The sequence below is a fragment of the Hyperolius riggenbachi genome, chromosome 8 (assembly GCF_040937935.1).
Source record: "Hyperolius riggenbachi isolate aHypRig1 chromosome 8, aHypRig1.pri, whole genome shotgun sequence".
NCBI lineage: Eukaryota > Metazoa > Chordata > Amphibia > Anura > Hyperoliidae > Hyperolius > Hyperolius riggenbachi.
The window spans coordinates 195,501,154-195,526,183 of NC_090653.1; the positions used below are offsets into that span (position 1 = coordinate 195,501,154).

General features: G+C 46.3%; 1 protein-coding gene across 3 annotated transcripts in view; it reads right to left on the minus strand.

Moving 5' to 3' along the window:
- DRP2 (dystrophin related protein 2) overlaps window positions 1–25,030 on the minus strand; it is a 697,048-nt gene that overhangs the window by 167,989 nt on the left and 504,029 nt on the right. For all 3 annotated transcript variants that reach the window (XM_068248074.1, XM_068248073.1, XM_068248072.1), the window contains one exon: window positions 16,251–16,382. In XM_068248074.1, the coding sequence (XP_068104175.1) occupies window positions 16,251–16,382 (132 nt within the window). The remainder of the gene's footprint in view (window positions 1–16,250; window positions 16,383–25,030) is intronic.

The following is a 25,030-nucleotide window of genomic DNA, read 5'->3' on the forward strand; positions in this document are numbered from 1 at the left end:
ATTTGGGTAATTTTTGGGGTAGGAAGTAAACAGTTAATTTTAAATGTAATAATATGTGTTTATTTACTAAATAATTTATGTGGATGTAGTTTTACTATTTTACTATCTGAAAAAATATTTTTTTTTGTCCTGGAACGCTCTCACTTCCAGGAACCATAAAGAGGATGGGAAACTTTTTTTTGCGCAGAAAGTTTTCATTGGTGCCTGACTTTGACCCTGTCTATCAACATATGCAGCTCCCATTGGCTTACATTGATAGGCAGGGCCAGGAGCCAATGAAAGTGGTTTCTGACCAACTCACAGGAACTCTGCCGTCATAGAGACGGCAGAGTGGGTGGCTGAGGTTCCCGGCGTGCGGCGTGAATGGCGATTGCTGTGTGTATGTGCAGCGATTCGTCGGTATTCCTCGTTATTCCGCCATTTCTTGTAGCAACGGTCTCTAATTCTTAACCGTTAATGCCGCCTGGACGTGATCCTCATGTCCAGGCAGCTGCGCGCTCCCGCACACGTGACCTCATGCCGCCCCCCGTAGTACGGAGATCAATGAATGGGGACATGGTTTCCGTTCATTGATCTAAGTCAGCAGAAAAAACGGCTTCTCATCAGAGGTCACGGTCTTTCTGAAAAAAAAAAAAAGTTTCCTGTCCTATTAGTGCTCCAGGACAAAAAAAAACTAAACAAAATCTCACTGTGGCCATCTTGGGGCCAAATAGTAAAACTGCATCTACATACATTTTTTAATAAAATAAACCCACATAATTACATTTAAAATTAACTGTTTAACTCCCACACCAAAAATTACCCAAATCAAATTTTTAATGGAACAAAAAATACAATAACAAAAAAAACAAAACCTAGTTACCTAAGGGTCTGAACTTTTTAAATATGCATGTGAAGAGGGTATATTACGAACATGTTTTAAATTATAAGCTTGTAAATAGTGATGGACGCAAAACTGAAAAAATTTACCTTTATTTCCAAATAAAATTTTGTGCCATACATTGTGATAGGGACAAAATTTAAATGGTGAAATAACCAAGACAAATGGGCAAATAAAATACATAGGTTTTAAATATGGTGGCATGTATTATTTTAAAGCTATAATGGCCAAAAACTGAGAAATATAGAATTTTTTCCATATTTTTCTTAATATTCCTGTGAAAATGCATTTAGAACAAAATAATTCTTAGCAAAATGTACCACCCAAAGAAAGCCATATTGGTGGCGGAAAAACAAGAAATAGATGAATCCATTGTGATAAGTAGTGATAAAGTTATTGGCGAATGAATGGGCAGTGAAAATTGCTCTGTTGCATAAGGTGAAAAATCCCAGCGGGCTGAAATGGTTAAGGAGGCAGAGACCGCTGGTACTTTAAAGGTTAATTGTTTTCCCACCCGCCCCACTAGACTGCTTGATTGCCCTCCCACCCGCCCCACTAGCCTTCAGCCCACCCCACTAGCCTCCATCCTCCTAAATTACCTTCCCACCCACCCCACTAGCCTCCGGCCTCCTGAATTATCCCCCCCCCCCGCCCTACTAGCCTCTTACCCTCTGTATTACCTTCTCGCCCACCCCACTAGCCTCCGGAACTACCCTCTAGTCCACCCCACTAACCTCCGGCCTCTTGAACTATCCTCCTGGCCACCCCACTAGCCTCTGGCCTCCTGAACTACCCTCCCTCCCACCCCACTAGTCTCTGACCTCCTGAACTTACCCTCCCACTCACCCCACTATCCTCTGGCCTCCTGGATTACCCTCTCACCCACCCCACTAGCCTCCAGCCTACCCCACTAGCCTCTGGCCTTCTGAACTAGCATCTAACCTACCCTACTAGCCTCTGGCCTCCTGAATTACCCTCCCGCCCTACTAGCCTCTGACACTCTGAATTACCTCCTTGCCCACCCCACTAGCCTCCGGAACTACCCTCTAGCCCACCCCACTAACCTCTGGCCTCTTGAACTATCCTCCTGGCCACCCCACTAGCCTCCGGCCTCCTGAACTACCCTCCTGCCCACCCCACTAGTCTATGACCTCCTAAACCTACCCTCCCACCCACCCCACTATCCTCTGGCCTCCTGGATTACCCTCCCACCCCACTAGCCCCCAGCCTATCCCACTAGCCTCCGGCCTTCTGAACTAGCATTTAACCTACCCCACTAGCCTCCGGCCTCCTGAATTACCCTCCTGCCCTACTAGCCTCTGACACTCTGAATTACCTTCTTGACATCCCCACTAGCCTCCAGAACTACCCTCTAGCCCACCCACTAACCTCAGGTCTCTTGAACTATCCTCCTGGCCACCCCACTAACCTCCGGCCTCCTGAACTATCCTCCCGCCCACCCCACTAGCCTCTGGCCTCCTGAACTTACCTCTCACCCACCCCACTAGCCTCTGGCTTCCTGGATTACCCTCCCACCCACCCCAATAGCAACCAGCCTACCCCACTAGCCTCCGGCTTTCTCAACTAGCATCCAACCTACCCCATGAGCCTCCAGCCTCCTGAACCACCCTCCATCCACCCCACAAGCTTCCAGCCTCCTGTACTACCCACCTCACATGCCTCCAGCCTCCTGTACAACCCCACCCACCCTACTAGCCTCCAGCCTGCGGAACCATTTGGGGTAAACGTTTCTGCATTTCACGTGTGGTAATTGTTTCTGCATTTGGGGTAATCATTTCTGAATTTGAAATTTTGAGATATGGTTTCTGAATTTGACATCTGGAGAAATGTTTTTTGCATTTTATATGTGACGTAGTGTTTGCTTTGTTAGTTACGTCTTGCTAGTACTGAGTTGGACCCCATTTTGCTTGCTTTTGGTCATATTGACATGATAATAGCATCACGCAATTTCTGCAGATTTATCTTCTGCACATCCGTGATGTGAGAATACCACATCATTGGGGAAACGCTGAATTGTTGTGGTTTTTTTCTTTCCTTGTGGGGGAAATTCTGCCTTATTATATGCATTTTTGGGGGGCAAAACTTTGTCTAATTACCTTTAGGGTCACTTTGCCTAACTGTGTTTTGGGAAAAAACTCAACGCCCTTTTGAATTACACCGTTACAGCACGGTTGGTTATGCCCATACCATGGCCATGCCCATTTGCCCAGGACCGCACCGTGGCCACGCGCATTTTTATACCCAGGACCGGATTTGCCATTAGGCACTGTAGGGACGTGCCTACAGGCGCAATGTTTGTGAAAATTGGATCAGTAGCCGCCCAAAGTGTCCCCTGTCTCCCTCTGCAGAGAGAAGAGCGCCATTAGTAGTGCCAGAACCAGAGGCTGGAGAGGCGCAGCTCTGTGGGGTGCATTCTTCTTGCTCTAATTGCCCACCCACCACCCTGAAGTGACAGTCCCGATCAGCGGCGCCCTTCATGTCACATGTCGAAGCCCGCGCTGTCATCAAAGAGATGACTGACATGGGCCGTCTGTGGCGTTAGCATTGCTAGGCAATGCTGCAGGAAGTCAGCGCGGCATTGGAGAAAGAACCTGGCTCCCTGCTGTTGGAAGAGGACGGGGTTGAGTCTGAGTGTGCGGTGTGTGCGAGGGTGAGAAGAGCAGGCTGGCTCTAAATGTGCACAATGCACGAGTAGCAGGTGTTTGCAAAAATGTTCTTGCCTTCTCTCTTCGGCTCAATAAAGTGACATGCCTCCTGTCACACTTGACATCTCTCTGTACTAGGTTCAGTATCTGGCAGAAAAGGAGTGAGTAGGAGAGGGGTTTCACAGACTCTGCAGCTTGTGAGTCACATTGCGCTGAGTCCTGTGACCAGGGGCATAACAATAGACCCTGCAAGGGATGCCTCTGCAAGGGGGCCCAGAAGCCACAGGGGGCCCGTGGGGAGAAAAGTTTGAGAGACTGACAGCTAAGGGCATGGAGAGAAAAACCGTATTCTGCTCTCGCACCATTGTTATATTGACTGCATGTGTCCACAACACAGATAAGGACTAATACACACTTTGGAATTTGTACACTGACCCTGCTCCCTAGGGTTCGTAAAAAACATCTGTCTCTCACTGCTGCAAAGTTCTGATGACTTCATATACAACCTTACAAACAAAGGAGTCACATTTAAAAAAAAATTTGTAGACTTTCCCTTTTCATCAATCACTCCGAAAGGATTCCTATATTCTTATCACACACAGACTAATGACCTTATGGCATCTGATTACTTTTACAACACAGTGGAGTGGAGATTGATGTCTGACTGTTGCTGCCTCATTGAGAGCTTGTTGTCTCACCTGGAGTCCAAGATCCTGTAATAACTGTAGTATCAATCAGTGACATTCTGAATGTTTTGCCAAAGTTACAATAAATACTATATCTTATGTTCAGCATGTCATTGTTGTTCCTCCATATAGCATGTGCTCTCATGTAGTAAAATAATACGTCTGTGTGTGTATGTATACTGTACACTGGGAGCAGAGCTGCAACGAGGGACCTGTCAGCTGCAGGGGGCTGGAGGAAGTCCCGGTTAAGTAGATCTAGGGGTAGCATAGATTGCCTGACATTTCCTTTAAGTCTAAGTGTTTTTATCTGCATGGGGAAAACACACTGGTCCTCAGTTTTCCTGTGCAGAAAGCGCGGGGGGTGGGGGGCCCCATCCAAAGTTTTGCGGGGGGGCCCATCCAAAGTTTCACAGGAAGGCCCAGTGATGTCTAGTTACGCCCTTGCCTGTGACAGACACTGCCAGAGAGAGAGAGAAAGAGAAGTCTGGACTTTGAAGCCAGGTCAGCGGGCAGAGACTGCCAGACGACTGTGCTACAGTGCAAGGGCTGGGGAGCCATCATCTATCATATCTGCAGAGGAGGGAACATGTAGCTGACGATGAATGCACACAAAGAGATGGAGAACTAGAAGAGGTGAGAGGTACCAAAAAATGTGGCTGGAGTCCAGACAGAATGGACGTGGGACCAGGCTGCCTGAAAAGAAAGTGACAAACTGTCCATCACACACACTATGATAATGTCCTCAGTGGAGCTCACAATGTAATCCTACCATAGTCATAGTCTAATGTCCTGCCATATTATTATTATGTATTTATATAGCGCTGAAATCTTCTGCAGCACTTTACAGAGTACATAGTCATGTCACTGGCTGTCCTCAGAGGAGCTCACAATCTAATCCTAACATAGTCGTACACTAATGTTCTACCATATTATTATTATTATTATGTATTTATATAGCACTGACATCTTCTGCAGCACTCTGCAGAGTACATAGTTATGTCACTAACTGTCCTAAGAGGAGATCCCAATCTAATCCTACCATAGTCATAGTCTAATGTCTTACCATATTATTATTATTATGTATTTATATAGCACTGACATCTTTTGCAGCACTCTGCAGAGTACATAGTTATGTCACTAACTGTCCTAAGAGGAGATCCCAATCTAATCCTACCATAGTCATAGTCTAATGTCTTACCATATTATTATTATTATCATCATTATTTTGTTCTGTGCATAATCTTCTGCAGAGTATTAGCGCAGTGAAGCGCTTTGCTCACCTCTTCAGCCTGCGTGCTCCTTCCTGTGTGCTTCTGTCTTCTAGTAACATGGCAGCATGTATGCACTCAAATACCATGCCAGTTCATGGGCTCAGCCTGTACAGCGGGAGATGACGGCAGCACAGAGGAGAGGTGAGCGAGACTGCTCCGATTTGCTGATAATTTTGTAACGATTGGTGTCAGCAACACAGATTTTTCTAATTATTGGTGATCTGCAGTATCACCAATAATACAGATGCTATACCTGATTATGTGGTGATCTGCAGAATCACCAATAATACTAGTATAGCTAGACACAGGACACCCAATGTGGTATAGTGTTTTTTGCAACAGTAATCGGAGAGGTTATCTCCAGAGAGGCGGGAGATACAGACAGTACTGCAGCCAAGGATTCCCTGAGAGGCAGGGAATCAGACTGTACTGCAGTCAGTGGACCTAGAGAGGTAGAGATCCACTGACTATGCTGCTCGATGGCCTCCAGAGGAGCTGGTGACCATAGGACTGAGATAGCAGCTAGTAACCACCTGAAGAGCAGGTGTCACAGGTGTACAGTAAGGCTGCTCACCCAAGAGCTAACTGACAGCCAGAAAGGTCAGACAAGCCAGGTCGGCAACACACGGACAGACAAAGTACAGAAGCGGAAGACTGATTCGGTATCCAGGTACAGGCAATGTTGGCAACAGATAGTCAGATGGGCGGAAGTACCAAATCAGAGGACAGGAGGGTAGTCAGGAAAGCCAAAGGTCATAACAGGTAACAAATAATGTGTCACAGTCCTAGACTTAGGTGTGAGGTCCTTGGTCTCAACACCCGGGAACTAGTCTAACACATAAACAGTAGCAATGTAGTAATCTCCTAGTCTTAGGTGTGAGGTCCTTGGTCTCAACACCCGGGAACTAGTCTAACACATACACAGTAGCAATGTAGTAATCTCCTAGTCTTAGGTGTGAGGTCCTTGGTCTCAACACCCGGGAACTAGTCTAACACATAAACAGTAGCAAGCAATAGTACTTTAAGCTATCAATGGAATCTGACTCAGTGTGAATTCCCAGCTCCGGCTGGTTCTAACACACTGTGGGATCTGACTCAGGTCTGAGCGCTAACATGTAACTGTTTGCAACAGCAGACAACTTGCAAGTGACAGGCAAGTCCTATATATACTAAAAGCGCTCCACAGCGCCGCCCCAGTCACTCAGCCAATCCAGAGCATAGCTGGAGTCAGCTGATCGGCCTGATCAGCTGACTCCCCTTCTAGCAGCATAAAGGTCCTGTCGCCTGGCGCGCGTGTGCGTAACTCTCCATCTGTGTGCACTAGAAGGACCAGGCAAAACAATATCACGCCGCTGGCTGAGACGCGGAGATAGCCGCCATGCCGCTTGCCCATGCGGCGGCATCTCCGCTATTCATTACAGTACCCCCCCCCCCCCCCTGAGGAGGGGACCCCGGACACTTCCTACCCGGTTTCTCAGGGTGTAAGTCATGAAATTCTTTTTTCAATTCCTCAGCATGCATGCGACAATCCGGCACCCAAGTTCTCTCCTCCAGACCATACCCCTTCCAGTGGACCAGATACTGCACAGAATTTTGCACCAATCGAGAATCCATAATCTTCTCGATCTCATACTCGGGTTGGTCGTAAACCAGCCCAGGGTGGGGGGGGCGGGAGAGGAATCTACGTGCACTGCAGGCTTCAACAGAGACACATGGAATGATCTCACACCTTTCATGCTAGCTGGGAGATCAATCGCATACGTGACGTCATTAATCCTTCTGGACACCGGGTATGGTCCTACAAATCTGGGTCCCAGTTTAGGTGACGGTTGCTTTAAAGCTAAATGCCGAGTAGAGACCCACACCATGTCCCCTGGGGAAAACTTCCATTCTACAGACCGTCTCTTATCCGCCTGTTTCTTCTGAGCCTGGAAGCTTTCCCCAGGTTCCTCTTAACCATTCCCTAAATCTCCCTCAATGCCCTTTGCCAATCCTCCAGGGCCGGAAATGAGGTAGATGTCACAGGTAATGGAACAAACTTGGGAGATCTTCCTGAGACTACCTGAAACGGGGAGAATCCTGAAGAGGAACTCTTCAGATTGTTATGTGCAAATTCTGCAAACGGCAAAAACTTTACCCAGTCAGACTGTGCATCTGCCACATAACATCTGAGAAACTGCTCAAGGGACTGGTTTATTCTCTCGGTCAGGCCATTGGGCTGTGGGTGGTAGCCTGATGAAAATTAAAGGTCCATCTCCAGCTGATGGCAAAAGGCCCTCCAAAATTTTGACACGAATTGGACTCCCCGATCTGACACTACATTCTCCGGAATGCCATGCAGCCGGAAAATGTGCTAGATGAAGATATCAGCCAACTCCTGGGCCGAGGGGGGTCCTCTCAGAGGGACAAAATGAGCCATCTTACTGAACCTATCTACCACCACCCAAATGACCGTCTTGCCCTAAGACTTGGGGAGTTCTCCCACAAAGTCCATCGACAGATGAGTCCAGGGTTCACTTGGCACTGGTAGGGGTTGTAGTGTACCCACTGGTGCCTGACGAGAGGGCTTACTCCTGGCACAAACGGAGCACTGCGCACAAGGTGGATCAGCGCAACACCAGGCCGCCTCCGAATGGCCTCCATCAGAGATGCGCTGAGCCCCCCCAGGAACTACAAACGCACCTTGAACCCAAACAGAAGCTCTGCATATACACCAAAAGCATGGCTGTTAAGTGGGAGCAGCTGACCAAAAACGAATTACATTAGTACATAGCAAGGAAATGAGCAGCGCTACTTAAAAACAGACTAGTGCCTACCTGCAAAAGAGTGCAAGCCCCACTTGTGGGGTCGAATACACACCGAGCATACACATAACCTGTCTACCACTAGAGGAGGATGTTGGTTTCCATTAACAGCTTGCATGCAACCTATTAAGTACTCGTCCCTCCCACTGCGAAGAAGTCAATCCTCCATGGGAGGGGCCTAACACTAACTAAATCCTAACCTATGTATATGCATAGCCTGGGTGCGGCTAATCAAATAAAATCGAAAATTGAAAATTGCGCACAAGGTGGATCAGCGCAACACCAGGCCGCCTCCGAATGGCCTTCATCAGAGATGCGCTGAGCCCCCCCAGGAACTACAAACGCACCTTGAACCCAAACAGAAGCTCTGCATATACACCAAAAGCATGGCTGTTAAGTGGGAGCAGCTGACCAAAAACGAATTACATTAGTACACAGCAAGGAAATGAGCAGCACTACTTAAAAACAGACTAGTGCCTACCTGCAAAAGAGTGCAAGCCCCACTTGTGGGGTCGAATACACACCGAGCATACACATAACCTGTCTACCACTAGAGGAGGATGTTGGTTTCCATTAACAGCTTGCATGCAACCTATTAAGTACTCGTCCCTCCCACTGCGAAGAAGTCAATCCTCCATGGGAGGGGCCTAACACTAACTAAATCCTAACCTATGTATATGCATAGCCTGGGTGCGGCTAATCAAATAAAATCGAAAATTGAAAATTGCGCACAAGGTGGATCAGCGCAACACCAGGCCGCCTCCGAATGGCCTCCATCAGAGATGCGCTGAGCCCCCCCAGGAACTACAAACGCACCTTGAACCCAAACAGAAGCTCTGCATATACACCAAAAGCATGGCTGTTAAGTGGGAGCAGCTGACCAAAAACGAATTACATTAGTACATAGCAAGGAAATGAGCAGCGCTACTTAAAAACAGACTAGTGCCTACCTGCAAAAGAGTGCAAGCCCCACTTGTGGGGTCGAATACACACCGAGCATACACATAACCTGTCTACCACTAGAGGAGGATGTTGGTTTCCATTAACAGCTTGCATGCAACCTATTAAGTACTCGTCCCTCCCACTGCGAAGAAGTCAATCCTCCATGGGAGGGGCCTAACACTAACTAAATCCTAACCTATGTATATGCATAGCCTGGGTGCGGCTAATCAAATAAAATCGAAAATTGAAAATTGCGCACAAGGTGGATCAGCGCAACACCAGGCCGCCTCCGAATGGCCTCCATCAGAGATGCGCTGAGCCCCCCCAGGAACTACAAACGCACCTTGAACCCAAACAGAAGCTCTGCATATACACCAAAAGCATGGCTGTTAAGTGGGAGCAGCTGACCAAAAACGAATTACATTAGTACATAGCAAGGAAATGAGCTGCGCTACTTAAAAACAGACTAGTGCCTACCTGCAAAAGAGTGCAAGCCCCACTTGTGGGGTCGAATACACACCGAGCATACACATAACCTGTCTACCACTAGAGGAGGATGTTGGTTTCCATTAACAGCTTGCATGCAACCTATTAAGTACTCGTCCCTCCCACTGCGAAGAAGTCAATCCTCCATGGGAGGGGCCTAACACTAGCTAAATCCTAACCTATGTATATGCATAGCCTGGGTGCGGCTAATCAAATAAAATCGAAAATTGAAAATTGCGCACAAGGTGGATCAGCGCAACACCAGGCCGCCTCCGAATGGCCTCCATCAGAGATGCGCTGAGCCCCCCCCAGGAACTACAAATGCACCTTGAACCCAAACAGAAGCTCTGCATATACACCAAAAGCATGGCTGTTAAGTGGGAGCAGCTGACCAAAAACGAATTACATTAGTACATAGCAAGGAAATGAGCAGCGCTACTTAAAAACAGACTAGTGCCTACCTGCAAAAGAGTGCAAGCCCCACTTGTGGGGTCGAATACACACCGAGCATACACATAACCTGTCTACCACTAGAGGAGGATGTTGGTTTCCATTAACAGCTTGCATGCAACCTATTAAGTACTCGTCCCTCCCACTGCGAAGAAGTCAATCCTCCATGGGAGGGGCCTAACACTAACTAAATCCTAACCTATGTATATGCATAGCCTGGGTGCGGCTAATCAAATAAAATCGGAAATTGAAAATTGCGCACAAGGTGGATCAGCGCAACACCAGGCCGCCTCCGAATGGCCTCCATCAGAGATGCGCTGAGCCCCCCCAGGAACTACAAACGCACCTTGAACCCAAACAGAAGCTCTGCATATACACCAAAAGCATGGCTGTTAAGTGGGAGCAGCTGACCAAAAACGAATTACATTAGTACATAGCAAGGAAATGAGCAGCGCTACTTAAAAACAGACTAGTGCCTACCTGCAAAAGAGTGCAAGCCCCACTTGTGGGGTTGAATACACACCGAGCATACACATAACCTGTCTACCACTAGAGGAGGATGTTGGTTTCCATTAACAGCTTGCATGCAACCTATTAAGTACTCGTCCCTCCCACTGCGAAGAAGTCAATCCTCCATGGGAGGGGCCTAACACTAACTAAATCCTAACCTATGTATATGCATAGCCTGGGTGCGGCTAATCAAACGGAGCACTCTCTTACAAACTCCTTACAATCAGTTGCTAGCGTAGGCCACCAAGCACATCTGGCCAGCAAATCCTGAGTTCTGGCAGCCCCAGGATGCCCCACATTTTTATGGGAATGGAACAATTGCCGGAGTTGTAGGCGGAAAGGCAGTGGTACAAACATGACTCCCTCAGGCTTCCCTTCTGGAACATCCTGTTGATAAGGGCCCAAAGTAGCCATCCAATCCTTCCAGGTCTCGGTAGCTGCCAAGACTACTTTCTGAGGTAGAATGGTTTCTGGAGTTGAGGGTTGCACGGTCTCGGGCTCAAAACACCTAGATAGGGCGTCAGCTTTGACGTTCTTACTCCCTGGTGTGTAAGTTATGACAAATCTGAATCTTGAGAAGAACAGGGACCAACAGGCCTGTCGAGGACTAAGTCTTTTGGCCCCTTCTATGTACTCCAAGTTTTTATGATCCGTATAGACTGTGATAGTATGCTCTGCCCCTTCTAGCCAATGTCACCATTCTTCGAAGGCTAATTTAATGGCCAAAAGCTCTCGATTGCCAATATCGTAGTTCTTCTCAGCGGGAGAAAACCAACGGGAAAAGTAAGCACAGGGGTGAAGTTTGCCCTGCAGACCAGAGCGTTGAGACAGTACAGCCCCAACCCCGACCTCTGAGGCATCGATCTCTACAATGAAGGGGAAGGTGACATCCACATGTCTCAAAATGGGAGCAGAACAGAACAGTTTTTTCAATGTGGAGAAGGCAGAATGTGCTTCTGCTGACCAGTGGTACGTGTCAGCCCCTTTCTTGGTAAGGCTGGTGAGGGTTGACATTACTGAGGAGAAACCCTTGATGAATCTCCTGTAGTAATTGGCAAAGCCCAAAAATCTTTGGAGTGCCTTCAGACCCACAGGTTGGGGCCACTCCAAAACAGCTGAGACTTTTTCTGGATCCATGGAGAGACCGGATGTAGAGATAATATAACCCAGAAAAGGGACGGAAGTGACCTCGAAGAGGCACTTCTCTAACTTGGCATACAGTGAATTCTGTCTCAATTTCTTCAGAACGAACTTGACATGTTTACGATGTTCTGTCAGATTAGGAGAAAAAAATCAGTATGTCGTCTAGATACACTAGCACGAATTTCCCCAGTACCTCCCTGAAAACCTCATTGATCAACTCCTGGAAGACGGCAGGGGCGTTACACAACCCGAAGTGCATAACCAGATACTCGTAGTGCCCGTCGGGCGTATTGAACGCCGTCTTTCATTCGTCACCATCTCTAATCCGTACTAGGTTGTATGCACCTCGTAAATCCAGTTTGGAAAAAATACTGGCATTGGTCACCTGAGCAAATAAATCGTCACTTAAAGGCAAAGGGTAACGATTTTTTACTGTAATCTTATTTTAACCTCGGTAGTCAATGCAGGGTCGGAGGCCTCCATCCTTTTTCTGTACGAAAAAGAATCCTGCCCCAGCTGGTGAGGGAGAAGGGCGGATGAAGCCTTTGGACAAATTCTCTTTGATGTAATCCTGCATTGCCACCGTCTCAGGTCCTGACAGATTATAAAGGTGACCCCTAGGAGGCATACAACCAGATCTTAAATCGATTGGACAATCAAAGCTACGGTGAGGCAGAAGTTTATCTGCAGACTTGGGACAGAACACATCAGCGAAATCTGCATACTGTACTGGCACCCCTTTAACCTGAATCTTGGTAGTGCAAACAGCAACTTTCTCTAAACAATGATGATGACAATGGGCCGACCAGCTCTTTAGCTGACCTGAAGCCCAGTCAATCTGAGGAGAGTGAAGTTGTAACCAAGGCATACCAAGAATAATGGTAGAGGTTGCCATCTGCAGAACCAGAAACTGTAAAGTCTCTTTATGTAACACCCCTACATTACAAACCAACAGTGGGGTCTGAGAAAGAGGTTGTCTACTCTGTAATGGAGAGTCGTCGACCGCAGTAACCAGAATCTGTCGGTCTAATGGAAGTAAGGGAATTCCCAATTTTTTACCAAAGTCATGATCTATGAAATTGGCTGCAGAGCCGGAGTCTACAAAGGCTTCGGTGGGGACAGTCTGACCTTCCCACGTGATGGAGCAGGGAAGGAGTAGACGATTATTGTTTAGAGGTAGAGACTGCTCGCCTAGGGTATTACCTCTGACTACACCTAGGCAGCAGCGTTTCCCAACTTCTTAGGACAATTCTGAACCCTGTGACCCTCCTCAGCACAGTATAAACAGAGTTTTTTCCACCTGCGTCAATCTAGAGTGTCCGATTTGCATCGGCTCTGGCGGGGGTGACAAGGGGGGGGGAGGAGGCGTAGGAGACATATCTTACAGCATTTCTACCCCGGGACTGTTTTTGATAGCGTAAACGGCGGTCTACCCGTACCGCTAAAGCTATTGCCTCGTCAATGGACTTAGGCTCAGGATGTCCCAAAATCAATTCGGAAACTGCATCAGATAAACCTGACAAAAAACAGTCTAACAGTGCATATGTTCCCCATCTAGCTGATACAGCCCATTTTCTGAACTCTGCAGCATAAACTTCTATTGGATCTCGACCCTGGCGTAGGGTCTTTAGCTTCCGTTCAGCGGTGGAAGCAATATCCGGATCATCATATATAATGGCCATAGCTTTAAAAAATTCCTGAACTGATCTCAGGGCCTCATGCTCTGCATGAAGACTATATGCCCATGTCTGTGAATCCCCTGACAAAAGGGTCTTTATAAACGTAACTCTCTGAGACTCAGTTCCCGAGAGGGTAGGCCTCAACTCGAAATATGATAGCACTCGATTTCTGAAATTCTGAAAGTCAGATCTATGTCCAGAAAACTTTTCAGGTACAGACATGCGAAGGTCTGTAACTGGAGGGGATCGCACTGCATTCACAGCCGTTTGGAGGACCTGAATTGACCCAGACAAAGCGGTGATTTGAGTCTGTTGACCATCAAGCACCTTGATGAGATTATCCACCGAAGTGGCTAAACTGTCAACTCGGCTGTGTAGTGCGTCCATATTGTTTGGTCTGCTGTTCTGTAACGATTGGTGTCAGCAACACAGATTTTTCTGATTATTGGTGATCTGCAGTATCACCAATAATACAGATGCTATACCTGATTATGTGGTGATCTGCAGAATCACCAATAACACTAGTATAGCTAGACACAGGACACCCAATGTGGTATAGTGTTTTTTGCAACAGTAATCGGAGAGGTTATCTCCCGAGAGGCGAGAGATACAGACACTACTGCAGCCAAGGATTCCCTGAGAGGCAGGGAATCGGACTATACTGCAGCCAGTGGATACCTGGTGGGCAGGGACCACTGATTGGAGAGATATGATGAGGATTGGTCTGCAGCTAGAGATTCCTTGATGAGCAAGAAATTAGACTGTACTGCAGCCAAGGATTCCCTGAGAGGCAGGGAATCAGACTGTACTGCAGTCAGTGGACCTAGAGAGGTAGAGATCCACTGACTATGCTGCTCGATGGCCTCCAGAGGAGCTGGTGACCATAGGCCTGATATAGCAGCTAGCAACCACCTGAAGAGCAGGTGTCACAGGTGTACAGTAAGGCTGCTCACCCAAGAGCTAACTGACAGCCAGAAAGGTCAGACAAGCCAGGTCAGCAACACATGGACAGACAAAGTACAGAAGTGGAAGACTGATTCGGTATCCAGGTACAGGCAATGTTGGCAACAGATAATCAGATGGGCGGAAGTACCGAATCAGAGGACAGGAGGGTAGTCAGGAAAGCCAAAGGTCATAACAGGTAACAAATAATGTGTCACAGTCCTAGACTTAGGTGTGGGGTCCTTAGTCTCAACACCTGGGAACTAGTCTAACAGATAGGCACTTAGGCAGTGACAATGTAGTGATCTCCTAGTCTTAGGTGTGAGGTCCTTGGTCTCAACACCCGGGAACTAGACTAACACATAAACAGTAGCAATGTAGTAATCTCCTAGTCTTAGGTGTGAGGTCCTTGGTCTCAACACCGGGGGAACTAGTCTAACACATAAACAGTAGCAATGTAGTAATCTCCTAGTCTTAGGTGCGAGGTCCTTGGTCTCAACACCCGGGAACTAGTCTAACACAAACAGTAGCAAGCAATAGTACTTTAAGCTATCAATGGAATCTGACTCAGTGTGAATTCCCATCTCCGGCTGGTTCTAACACACTGTGGGATCTGACTCAGGTCTGAGCGCTAACACGTAACTGTTTGCAACAGCAGACAACTTGCAAGTGACAGACAAGTCCTATATATACTAAAAGCGCTCCACAGCGCCGCCCCAGTCACTCAGCCAATCCAGAGCATAGCTGGAGTCAGCTGATCGGTCTGATCAGCTGACTCCCCTTCTAGCAGCATAAAGGTCCTGTTGCCAGGCGCGCGCGCGCTTAACTGTCCATCTGTGTGCACTAGAAGGACCAGGCAAAGCAATAGCACGCCACTGCGTGGCAGCAGCCGCTGGCTAAGACGCGGAGATAGCCGCCATGCCGCTTGCCCATGCGGCGGCATCTCCGCTATTCATTACAACCCTACATTCCATTGGTGATATCTGCATTGCTGGTATTCTCTACTTGTCTTTGGTAATATCTACATTACCTTGTGTGGTTTTATGTAATGTGGTTTGAAGGGTGTGGCCTTTATTAAGGGGCGGAGTTTAGGGCGCCAGACATTATGTGCCTATAGGCTCCTGAGCTGTAAATCCGGCCCTGTTTATACCTTTCTCTTTGCTGCCCAAAAGTGCCCCAGATCTTTTAGGATACTAGCAAAGCCCTGTTAGCAGTTATTTTGAATTTAAAGGGGCACTACAGCGAAAAAACTGTAAAATTTTAAATATGTGCAAACATATACAAATAAGAAGTACATTTTTTCCAGAGTAAAATGAGCCATACAATACTTTTCTCCTATAATGCTGTCACTTACAGTAGGTAGTAGAAATCTGACAGAAGTGACAGGTTTTGGACTAGTCCATCTCTTCATAGGGGATTCTCAGCAAGGCTTTTATTCTTTATAAAGATATTCCTGAAAAAGGATTTAAACAATGATGCTGGCCAGCTTCCCTTCTCCCTACACAGTTTTTTGGCAGTTGAACAGAGCAACTGCCATTCACTAAGTGCTTTTGAAAATAAATATATCCCTGAGAATCCCCTATTAAGAGATGGACTAGTCCAAAACCTGTCACTTCTGTCAGATTTCTACTACCTACTGTAAGTGACAGCAACATAGGAGAAAAGTAATTGATGGCTCATTTTACTCTGGAAAAAAACGTACTTCTTATTTGTATATGTTTGCACATATTTAAAATTTTACAGTTTTTCGCTGTAGTGCCCCTTTAAACATAAGGCAAAGTGTGTTGATACCTGTTTTCATACTCCAGATGAGCGATGATTTTCTCCAGCTCTCCCTGTTCTTCTTCTAGATTCATGGTTCCTGTACTTGGATCACGATCTGTGATAGGGCTGGAATGACGGAGAATGTACTGATCCTCATCACTACAAGAAGAAAAACAGCATATTGATTAAAGACAATTAGAATAACTGCATCAACTGCAATTTTCCGGTTTTCCGGTTTGACCGTTATTGTTAAATGAAAAAATATTTAGTTCAGTTGCATTTTTTTCAATTTGGATGGTGTTAAACAAAGTTTCTTTCTAGAAATGAGGTAGCATTTTGTGAACAAGTAGTATCACAATGCATTTGCAATTTAATACAATATTAAAATGAAAGTATGCCGATTCAGGATGGTTTTACACTGAAAACCGGCATTGGTGGTGTGAAACGATCGGATGACCACACCGCAACGCTAAAAACAGCCTTCAGGGATTACTGCATGGCAATCCCCCTTCTGGATGACAGCCAAACAGAAAGTGAGGCTCTCTAGTGCGAAATATGAAGTGCACAGAAGTGTATTCAAAAATACACTTCCGCGCATGTGCTATAAAGCCAACGCAAAAACAATTTTTTAAAAAAAGCTGTGTCACCATAGACTTACATGACTTCCAGTCCATCCTACATCGCTGTGCAAGCTGGCTGCCAAAGCGCGGATGCACTAGCATCGGCCGTGTGGAAAAAAGGGTACTTCTGGTGCATCGCACCAGTACAGTATGAAAGGCCTCATAGACTTTCATTGCCGAGCGTTACTGTGCGGTATTGCAACGCAATGAAATTGTCCCAAGTGTGAAAAGGGCCTCTGTGTCACAATGCACGTCAATTCACTGCCCATACAATTTAATGCGCCTGTTCACAGTACTGCGTTGCAACTGATCATGTTATTCTAGCTCCCTGCATGCAGGCTTGGAATTAAAGTCTATGTCCAGTCTCAATTGCAGTTCATACACTTTTTAGCATGTACATTATGCAACTGACCACTGTGAATTTAGCCTTAAAGGAGTACTGTAGGGGGGTTGGGGGAAAAAGAGTTGAACTTACCTGGGGCTTCTAACGGTCCCCCGTAGACATCCTGTGCCCATGCAGCCACTCACCGATGCTCCTCCCAGTGATGTCAGCGGGAGCGAGGATGCGGCCACGCAGGTGCAGTGGTTTTTCAACTTTAAAGTCGGAAATTCCGGAAGTGAACCAGCGGCAGGCACCTGAGCATGGGTGAGTGGCTGCAAGGGCACAGGCCATCTATGAGGGACTGTTAGAAGCCCCAGGTAAGTTCAACTCTTTTCCCCCCTACAGTATTCCTTTAAGATCCTTATAGCAATGTACAAGCACCCTTGTTACCTATCTATGTCAGTTTATGTGATCCACTTCCTGGGAAGAGGGCATGTATCGGGCCCTGATACTTTTAATTCCTGCATGTTCCTCTAGCTTTTGCATTACCTATACTTCAGTTAATGGTTTTTAAACATGCTCAATTGATATTTTAATTTGTACACATTCAGTAATGATATTGCAAAGTCTACAAGGTCATTATGGGTAAATAACACCATTTTGGACATAATTAAGTGTGAATGGGGATCCCCAAAGCCGGAGGAAACTGCATATTAATTACAGAAATATAAGGAATGTAACTAACAATGTAAAAAATCTTATCAGACTAGCAAAACAGGAAGCTGAAAAATAAGTAAACAAAGTTAAATCCCCCAAAAGTTTTGGAAATACATACATTCGAAAAGGAAGAAATCAGAGAATTCATGACTCTTACAAAATCAGTTAGGGAACTTAAAGCGGAACTAAAGATAAGAAAAAAGCAACAGTTTCCTCAAGCCCGCAGCAGCCGTCCTGTCCCACGTCGGTCCTACATGATCCTCCATTCTCCCGCCGACAGCTAGTTTCGGTTCCGTCTCGACGGAAACAGCGCCTGCATGCCCTGGGCTACGTGTAGCTTTCTTCACGTTCCAGCCCGCAATAGTGTCATGCGCTAATAGAGCAGGACGCTATTGCGGGCTGGAATGTGAAGAAACCTAGGCATAGCCCAGGGCGCGCAGGCGTAGTTGCCAGTAGAAACCTGCTGGTGGCAGAGAACGGAGGATCATGGAGGACTGGCGCAGGATGAAACTGTTTACTTTTTTCTTATCTTCAGTTCTGCTTTAATTGTGAAGACAAAGCTAAAGCTTACATTTTAAGTGCATGCTTTGCTTCTTTCCTTACCAAGCTAATGCCATTTGTCTCATAATACATCTCTGGGCCGCTGCAGTCTACATTTAGAATGAATTGCCTAACATAGGAATGTGTGAACAACCTGGCCCAGATGGTATCCAACCCGAGCATTAAGGGGTGTAGTTATATATTATATATAACCCAGTTGATCCAGAAGAAGAAAGAAAACAATTGCAAGGTTTCGACTTGTTAGCGCTAAAATGGAAAATGTTCCTTCCCAACGGTTGGCAATCAAATAAAATCTCTGGATCGACACCACCATGAAATGTCTAGTATTGTAAATATAGTGATAGATATCCTTAAATACAAGGAAAGCATCCATGTCCCCTTTAAACACAGATATAGAATTAGCCAGCCATAACTACTTTCTGTGGTAAGATATTCCATATTTTAATTCTTACTGTGCAGAGCAAAAACTCCTTTTGTTTTCTTTTAGAATCATCAATTTTGAATATGATGCATTGACCAGGGACATTGCTAGCCCCAAAGAGATCAGTGGCACGTGCCCCGGATCTATTCTGGGGTGCCCTGGATGTCCCCGAGGCAGAGTCAGGCAGCAGTACTTATCTCTGGCTGCTTGGTCTCCAGATTCTGCAGACATCTTCTCTTTTGGGCTTCTCTGTCTGAAAAGGAATCAGAAGCTAGATTTCCTAGGGTCTGATTCTCACATGCTAGGGAAGGAATCACCAGCTACAGAGGATGTCTCGGAGAGCGGTTGGAGAAGATGAGTAGTTCCTCCCGTTATGCTACTCTGCTGGGAAGGAAGGGGGGTTTGGGAGGGGCAACAGTGAGGACAATGAATGGCTTCACAGCTTTCAGCATGTCACAGCTTTCAGCATGTCACCACAACACCCTGCATGCCCCATAGAGGCACCACAGCACCCAGTATTCCTCCTAGAAGAACCACAGTACCCAGTATGTCACTACAGCACCCAGCATAGCACCACACAACACCCAACATGCATTTGTTTTTATATTAATGGAAAGGGGAGCTTCATGCTGGGCAGGCCTACTTAGACCTCTGTTAAATTCACGTAAATTTGGCTCCACCCATGACAACACCCACATTCCAGTGCATAGCCACACCCATTTTTTGACTGTAGTGACCAAAAGTTCCCCAGGTCTCTTATGATCCTAGCAACGCCCCTGGCATTGACTACAACTCTTTGCTTTCTCTACATTAGCCAGTACCTTATCCAAGTACACAGGTTCTTCTGCAGTCCTTGCAACTTCACCTTCTGCACCAGACTTTTGCTGGGAACAGTATTGAAGGCCTTTGCAAAGTCCATGTATATCCCATGTATACAACATTTCCAATATCCACATTAGCTTTTACAACCTCATAAAGGCTGAGCATGTTACTCAAACAAAACTTGTCCTTAGTAAACCTGACTCAATGCTGAGAAATTAGATTATTCTCTGCTATGAAGTCTTGTATTTACACTGTTTGTGGTAAGAGGAGTGTTGGGTACGTGTATTGTTGGCATGTATAGCAGCTGTGTATGGGTTGAGGACTGCTGATTTCTGCAAGGTGTGTCAGTATGTAATACAGTGGCTTGCAAAAGTATTCAGCCCCCTTGAAGTTTTCCACATTTTGTTACATTACTGCCACAAACATGAATCAAATTTATTGGAATTCCACGTGAAAGACCAATACAAAGTGGTGTACACGTGAGAAGTGGAACGAACATCATTCATTATTCCAAGCATTTTTTACAAATCAATAACTGCAAAGTGGGGTGTGCGTAATAATTCAGCCCCCTGAGTCAATACTTTGTAGAACCACCTTTTGCTGCAATTACAGCTGCCAGTCTTTTACGGTATGTCTCTACCAGCTTTGCACATCTAGAGACTGAAATCCTTGCCCATTCTTCTGTGCAAAAGAGCTCCAGCTCAGTCAGATTAGATGGACAGCGTTTGTGAACAGCAGTTTTCAAATCTTGCCACAGATTCTCAATTGGATTTAGATCTGGACTTTGACTGGGCCATTCTAACACATGGATATGTTTTGTTTTAAACCATTCCATTGTTGCCCTGGCTTTATGTTTAGGGTTGTTGTCCTGCTGGAAGGTGAACCTCCGCCCCCATCTCAAGTCTTTTGCAGACTCCAAGAGGTTTTCTTCCAAGATTGCCCTGTATTTGGCTCCATCCATCTTCCTATCAACTTTGACCAGCTTCCCTGTTCCTGCTGAAGAGAAGCAACCCCAGAGCATGATGCTGCCACCACCATATTTGACAGTCGGGATGGTGTGTTCTGAGTGATGTGCAATGTTAGTTTTTTGCCACACATAGCGTTTTGCATTTTGGCCAAAAAGTTACATTTTGGTCTCATCTGACCAGAGCACCTTCTTCCACATGTTTGCTGTGTCCCCCACATGGCTTGTGGCAAACTGCAAACGGGACTTCTTATGCTTTTCTGTTAACAATGGCTTTCTTCTTGTCACTCTTCCCTAGGAGCCAACTTTGTGCAGTGCACGACTAATAGTTGTCCTATGGACAGATTCCCCCACCTGAGTTGTAGATCTCTGCAGCTCGTCCAGAGTCACCATAGGCCTCTTGACTGCATTTCTGATCAGCGCTCTCCTTGTTCGGCCTGTGAGTTTAAGTACACAGCCTTGTCTTGGTAGGTTTACAGTTGTGCCATACTCCTTCCATTTCTGAATGATCCCTTGTTGAACAGTGCTCCGTGGGATGTTCAAGGCTTTGGAAATCTTTTTGTAGCCTAAGCCTGCTTTAAATTTCTCAATAACTTTATCCCTGACCTGTCTGGTGTGTTCTTTGGACTTCATGGTGTTGTTGCTACCAAGATTCTCTTAGACAACTTCTGAGGCCGTCACAGAGCAGCTGTATTTGTACTGACATTAGATTACACACAGGTGCACTCTATTTAGTCATTAGCACTCATCAGGCAATGTCTATGGGCAACTGACTGCACTCCGACCAAAGGGGGCCGAATAATTATGCACAATCCACTTTGCAGTTATTGATTTGTAAAAAATGCTTGGAATCATGTATGATTTTCATTCCACTTCTCACGTGTACACCACTTTGTATTGGTCTTTCACGTGAAATTCCAGTAAAATTGATTCATGTTTGTGGCAGTAATGTGACAAAATGTGGAAAACTTCAAGGGGGCCCAATACTTTTGCAAGCCACTGTATGGGATGAGCACATGTGGCTGACACATTGGCATATGCATTTTCTGTGTACAATCTACAGTGATTCATCTTAGTATGTTCCCTATATTTCCAGGAAAAAAGTAAAGGAAATGTAATATAAGGGAATGTTGGGAACTAGAGATGTTGCAAACATGACATTCGTGAACCGGCAAACCGCCATATACTTCAATGGGCAGGCAAATTCTAAAACCTATATGGACTGTTTCTGGCCACAAAAGTGATGGAAAAGTTGTTTCAAGTGCCTTAACACCTGGGCGGTGGCATGCCAGAGGGGGGTCCATGGTAAAAGTCCGAAAAAAAAATTACGCAGTTGACGCAAAGCCGTGTTTTAATCTCTAAAGGGCAGAAATCACATTACATTCCTATATTTTTGGAATACAGTGCTGCTTTAAAATATCCGGTGTGTGTACATGTCGATCAGGTAGTGTAAGGGTTGGGCCCGGCTGCCTGGTTCACTCTGACAGACCAAACTCTGTGTTTACCGCACCACAAACAACTGCAAAGAGCATTAGTGATAGCCTCAGGTGGGCCAATCATTGTTTTGATTAGTTTGACTAGTCCTCTCAGAATGTTAGTCCTCTCTGCGGCAATCTTTGTTTAGTAGTGTGTAGTGGTTGCTGTGCTTGTTCGCAAGTTCGCAGGAGTGCAGGCGATGGCAGTTTTCCAGCCCTATGGTCAGACTGAGGTAGTTCAATGACAGTAACGTGACCAAAAAAACACTGATTCTGCAGTGCGGACCCAGTGTTGGCCTAGTAGGCTTTATCAGTCACCTGAGGTGACCATAAAAATTGGTTTTGACAAAACGTATCCAACAGATCAAATTTAGTCAGTCCACAATGAAGCGACAACCTTATCGTCTTGAGTGTGTCAACACACTAATATAGGTCATTGCTTCATTGAGATCCCCAAGCCCCTTTACCCCGACAAGGTAACAATCACAAAGGGGAATTGACATGTTTTTGTTGTTGTTGCAGCCACTGTGTAGCACCAGAGGCCAGAAAAAAATGTCATGTACATGCCTGAAAAATTGGGTTTTGTTGCAGCCACTGCTGTGGCAAAGGCCTAAAAAATTTAGGATTTACCTATATAAAATGTAAAAAAAAAATTACGGTTTGGACCCTAGTTGGTGGTGGCGGATAGGGATGCTCACCTGGATTTCGCGGAATTGAAATTTCCGAGTTCTGATCAGAAATCCGAATTTCCAATCGGAACTCGGAAATCAGAAAATAGAACTCGGAAATCTGCAGTACTGCAATTCGGTAATTTTAGCCCAATTCGGTAATTTTAGGACCAATCAGAGAATGCAGAGTCAACTCAGAAGTATTTGGCCAATCAGAGAATGCAAAAAATTACCTAAAAAACACTACTCGGAAATCTGAACTCGGAAATTGGAAACCGATCGGAAATCTGTGAAATCGGCATTGGCGGAAATCGGAATTACTGCGGAATCAGAAATTGACATTTTCGATCATCCCCAGTGGCGGGAGAAGGACAGCTGTGTGGGTAATCATGCATGGTGCAGAGAGGAAAGACAGCTGTGTGGGGACTGAGTCACAAGTCTTCCTGCGTGCAGAAACCCTCCAGCAGGGGTGCAGCTAAGGTTTTTGTGGCCCCAAGCGGACTGTAGGAAGTGGCCCTGGCGAAAAATGGGTGTGGCTATCCCGCATAAGTGGGCGTGGTCATGACATGTGGGTGAAGCTGGCGGGCGGATTGGGGTGGGGCTGTTTGCGGGGAAAAATGGATGTGGGGGTGATTGAGGTGCGCGCAGCACGCCGCGCCGAAAGATGGATTTGGCCATGACATTGTATGGGCGGAACTTAACCGTAGCACAGCAAATATAGCCAACTATGACCATTAAATAATAAATGCAGCAACAGTTACCCCAGACACCAGAAAATAAAAACGCAATTTGTGCAACATTTCAGCAGAAAACAAACGCAATTTGTGCAACATTTCAGCAGAAAACAAACAGAATTTGGGCCACATTTCAGCAGAAATCAAACGCAATTTGGGCCACATTTCAGCAGAAATCAAACGCAATTTGGGCACATTTTCAGCAGAAATTAAACGCAATTAGGGCACATTTTCAGCAGAAATCAAACGCAATTTGGGCCACATTTCAGCAGAAATCAAACGCAATTTGGGCACATTTTCAGCAGAAATCAAACGCAATTTGGGCCACATTTCAGCAGAAATCAAACGCAATTTGGGCACATTTTCAGCAGAAATGAAACGCAATTTGGGCCACATTTCAGCAGAAATCAAACGCAATTAGGGCACATTTTCAGCAGAAATCAAACGCAATTAGGGCACATTTTCAGCAGAAATCAAACGCAATTAGGGCACATTTTCAGCAGATATCAAACACAATTAGGGCACATTTTCAGCAGAAATCAAACGCAATTAGGACACAGTTCAGCAGAAATCAAACGCAATTAGGGCACATTTTCAGCAGATATCAAACACAATTAGGGCACATTTTCAGCAGATAAACGCAATTAGGGCACATTTTCAGCAGATAAACGCAATTAGAGCTGCAAAAAGAAAAGAATTTACTCACCTGGCAGGCTGGCACTGGCAGAAGTCTTCTCTCCCCGTCTCCTCTCCTGGCCGGCTCCTCAGGCGCGCAGTTCCCACGGAGCTCCCTCCCTCCTCTAATCTCCCGCGCTGATTGAATGCAGGGCTACGGGAAGATGGCCACCCGAAGCCCTGTACTGGAGGCATAAATAGTCTCCAGAGCAGGGCTTCGGCGGCGGCCATCTTCCCGTAGCCCTGCTCTGCTCTGCCAGCCCCGCGGGGCTGCGTGAAAACAGTGATGTCACGCCGACGTCACGGAGCCGCCGAGGCCCCTAAGACCTTGAGGCCCCAAGCGGCCGCGTGGTCTGCTTGGTGCCTCGCGGCGCCCCTGCCCTCCAGGATCCATGCCTCATTCATCTTAATAAAGCACAGGTAATCAACACTTTGGTGACCTAGGTGACTTCTCTTGTCAGTGTGACAATTCCTCCTGCTGTGCTGAAGATGCTTTCTGATAGGACGCATGAGGCGAGGCAAGCCAAAAGCTTGATGGCAAATTGTGACAGCTCTGGCCACAGGTCAAGTCTGCACACCCTGTAGTCCAGGGGTTCATCGCTCCTCAGAGTGCTCAGAGTGTCAATATCAGCAGTTAACACCAGGTAGTCTGCTACCTGTCTGTCTTGTCCTTGCCAGTGTGGCCATGGGAAGAGGATTACTGGCACCTGTCCCCCGCCCCCCCCCGTTATATTCTCGTCATGCTGTGGAATCACCCTTAAACGCATTGTGCAGCATAGTTCGCAGACTATTTTGCAAATGCTGCATGCTTTCTGACTTGTTGGTAAC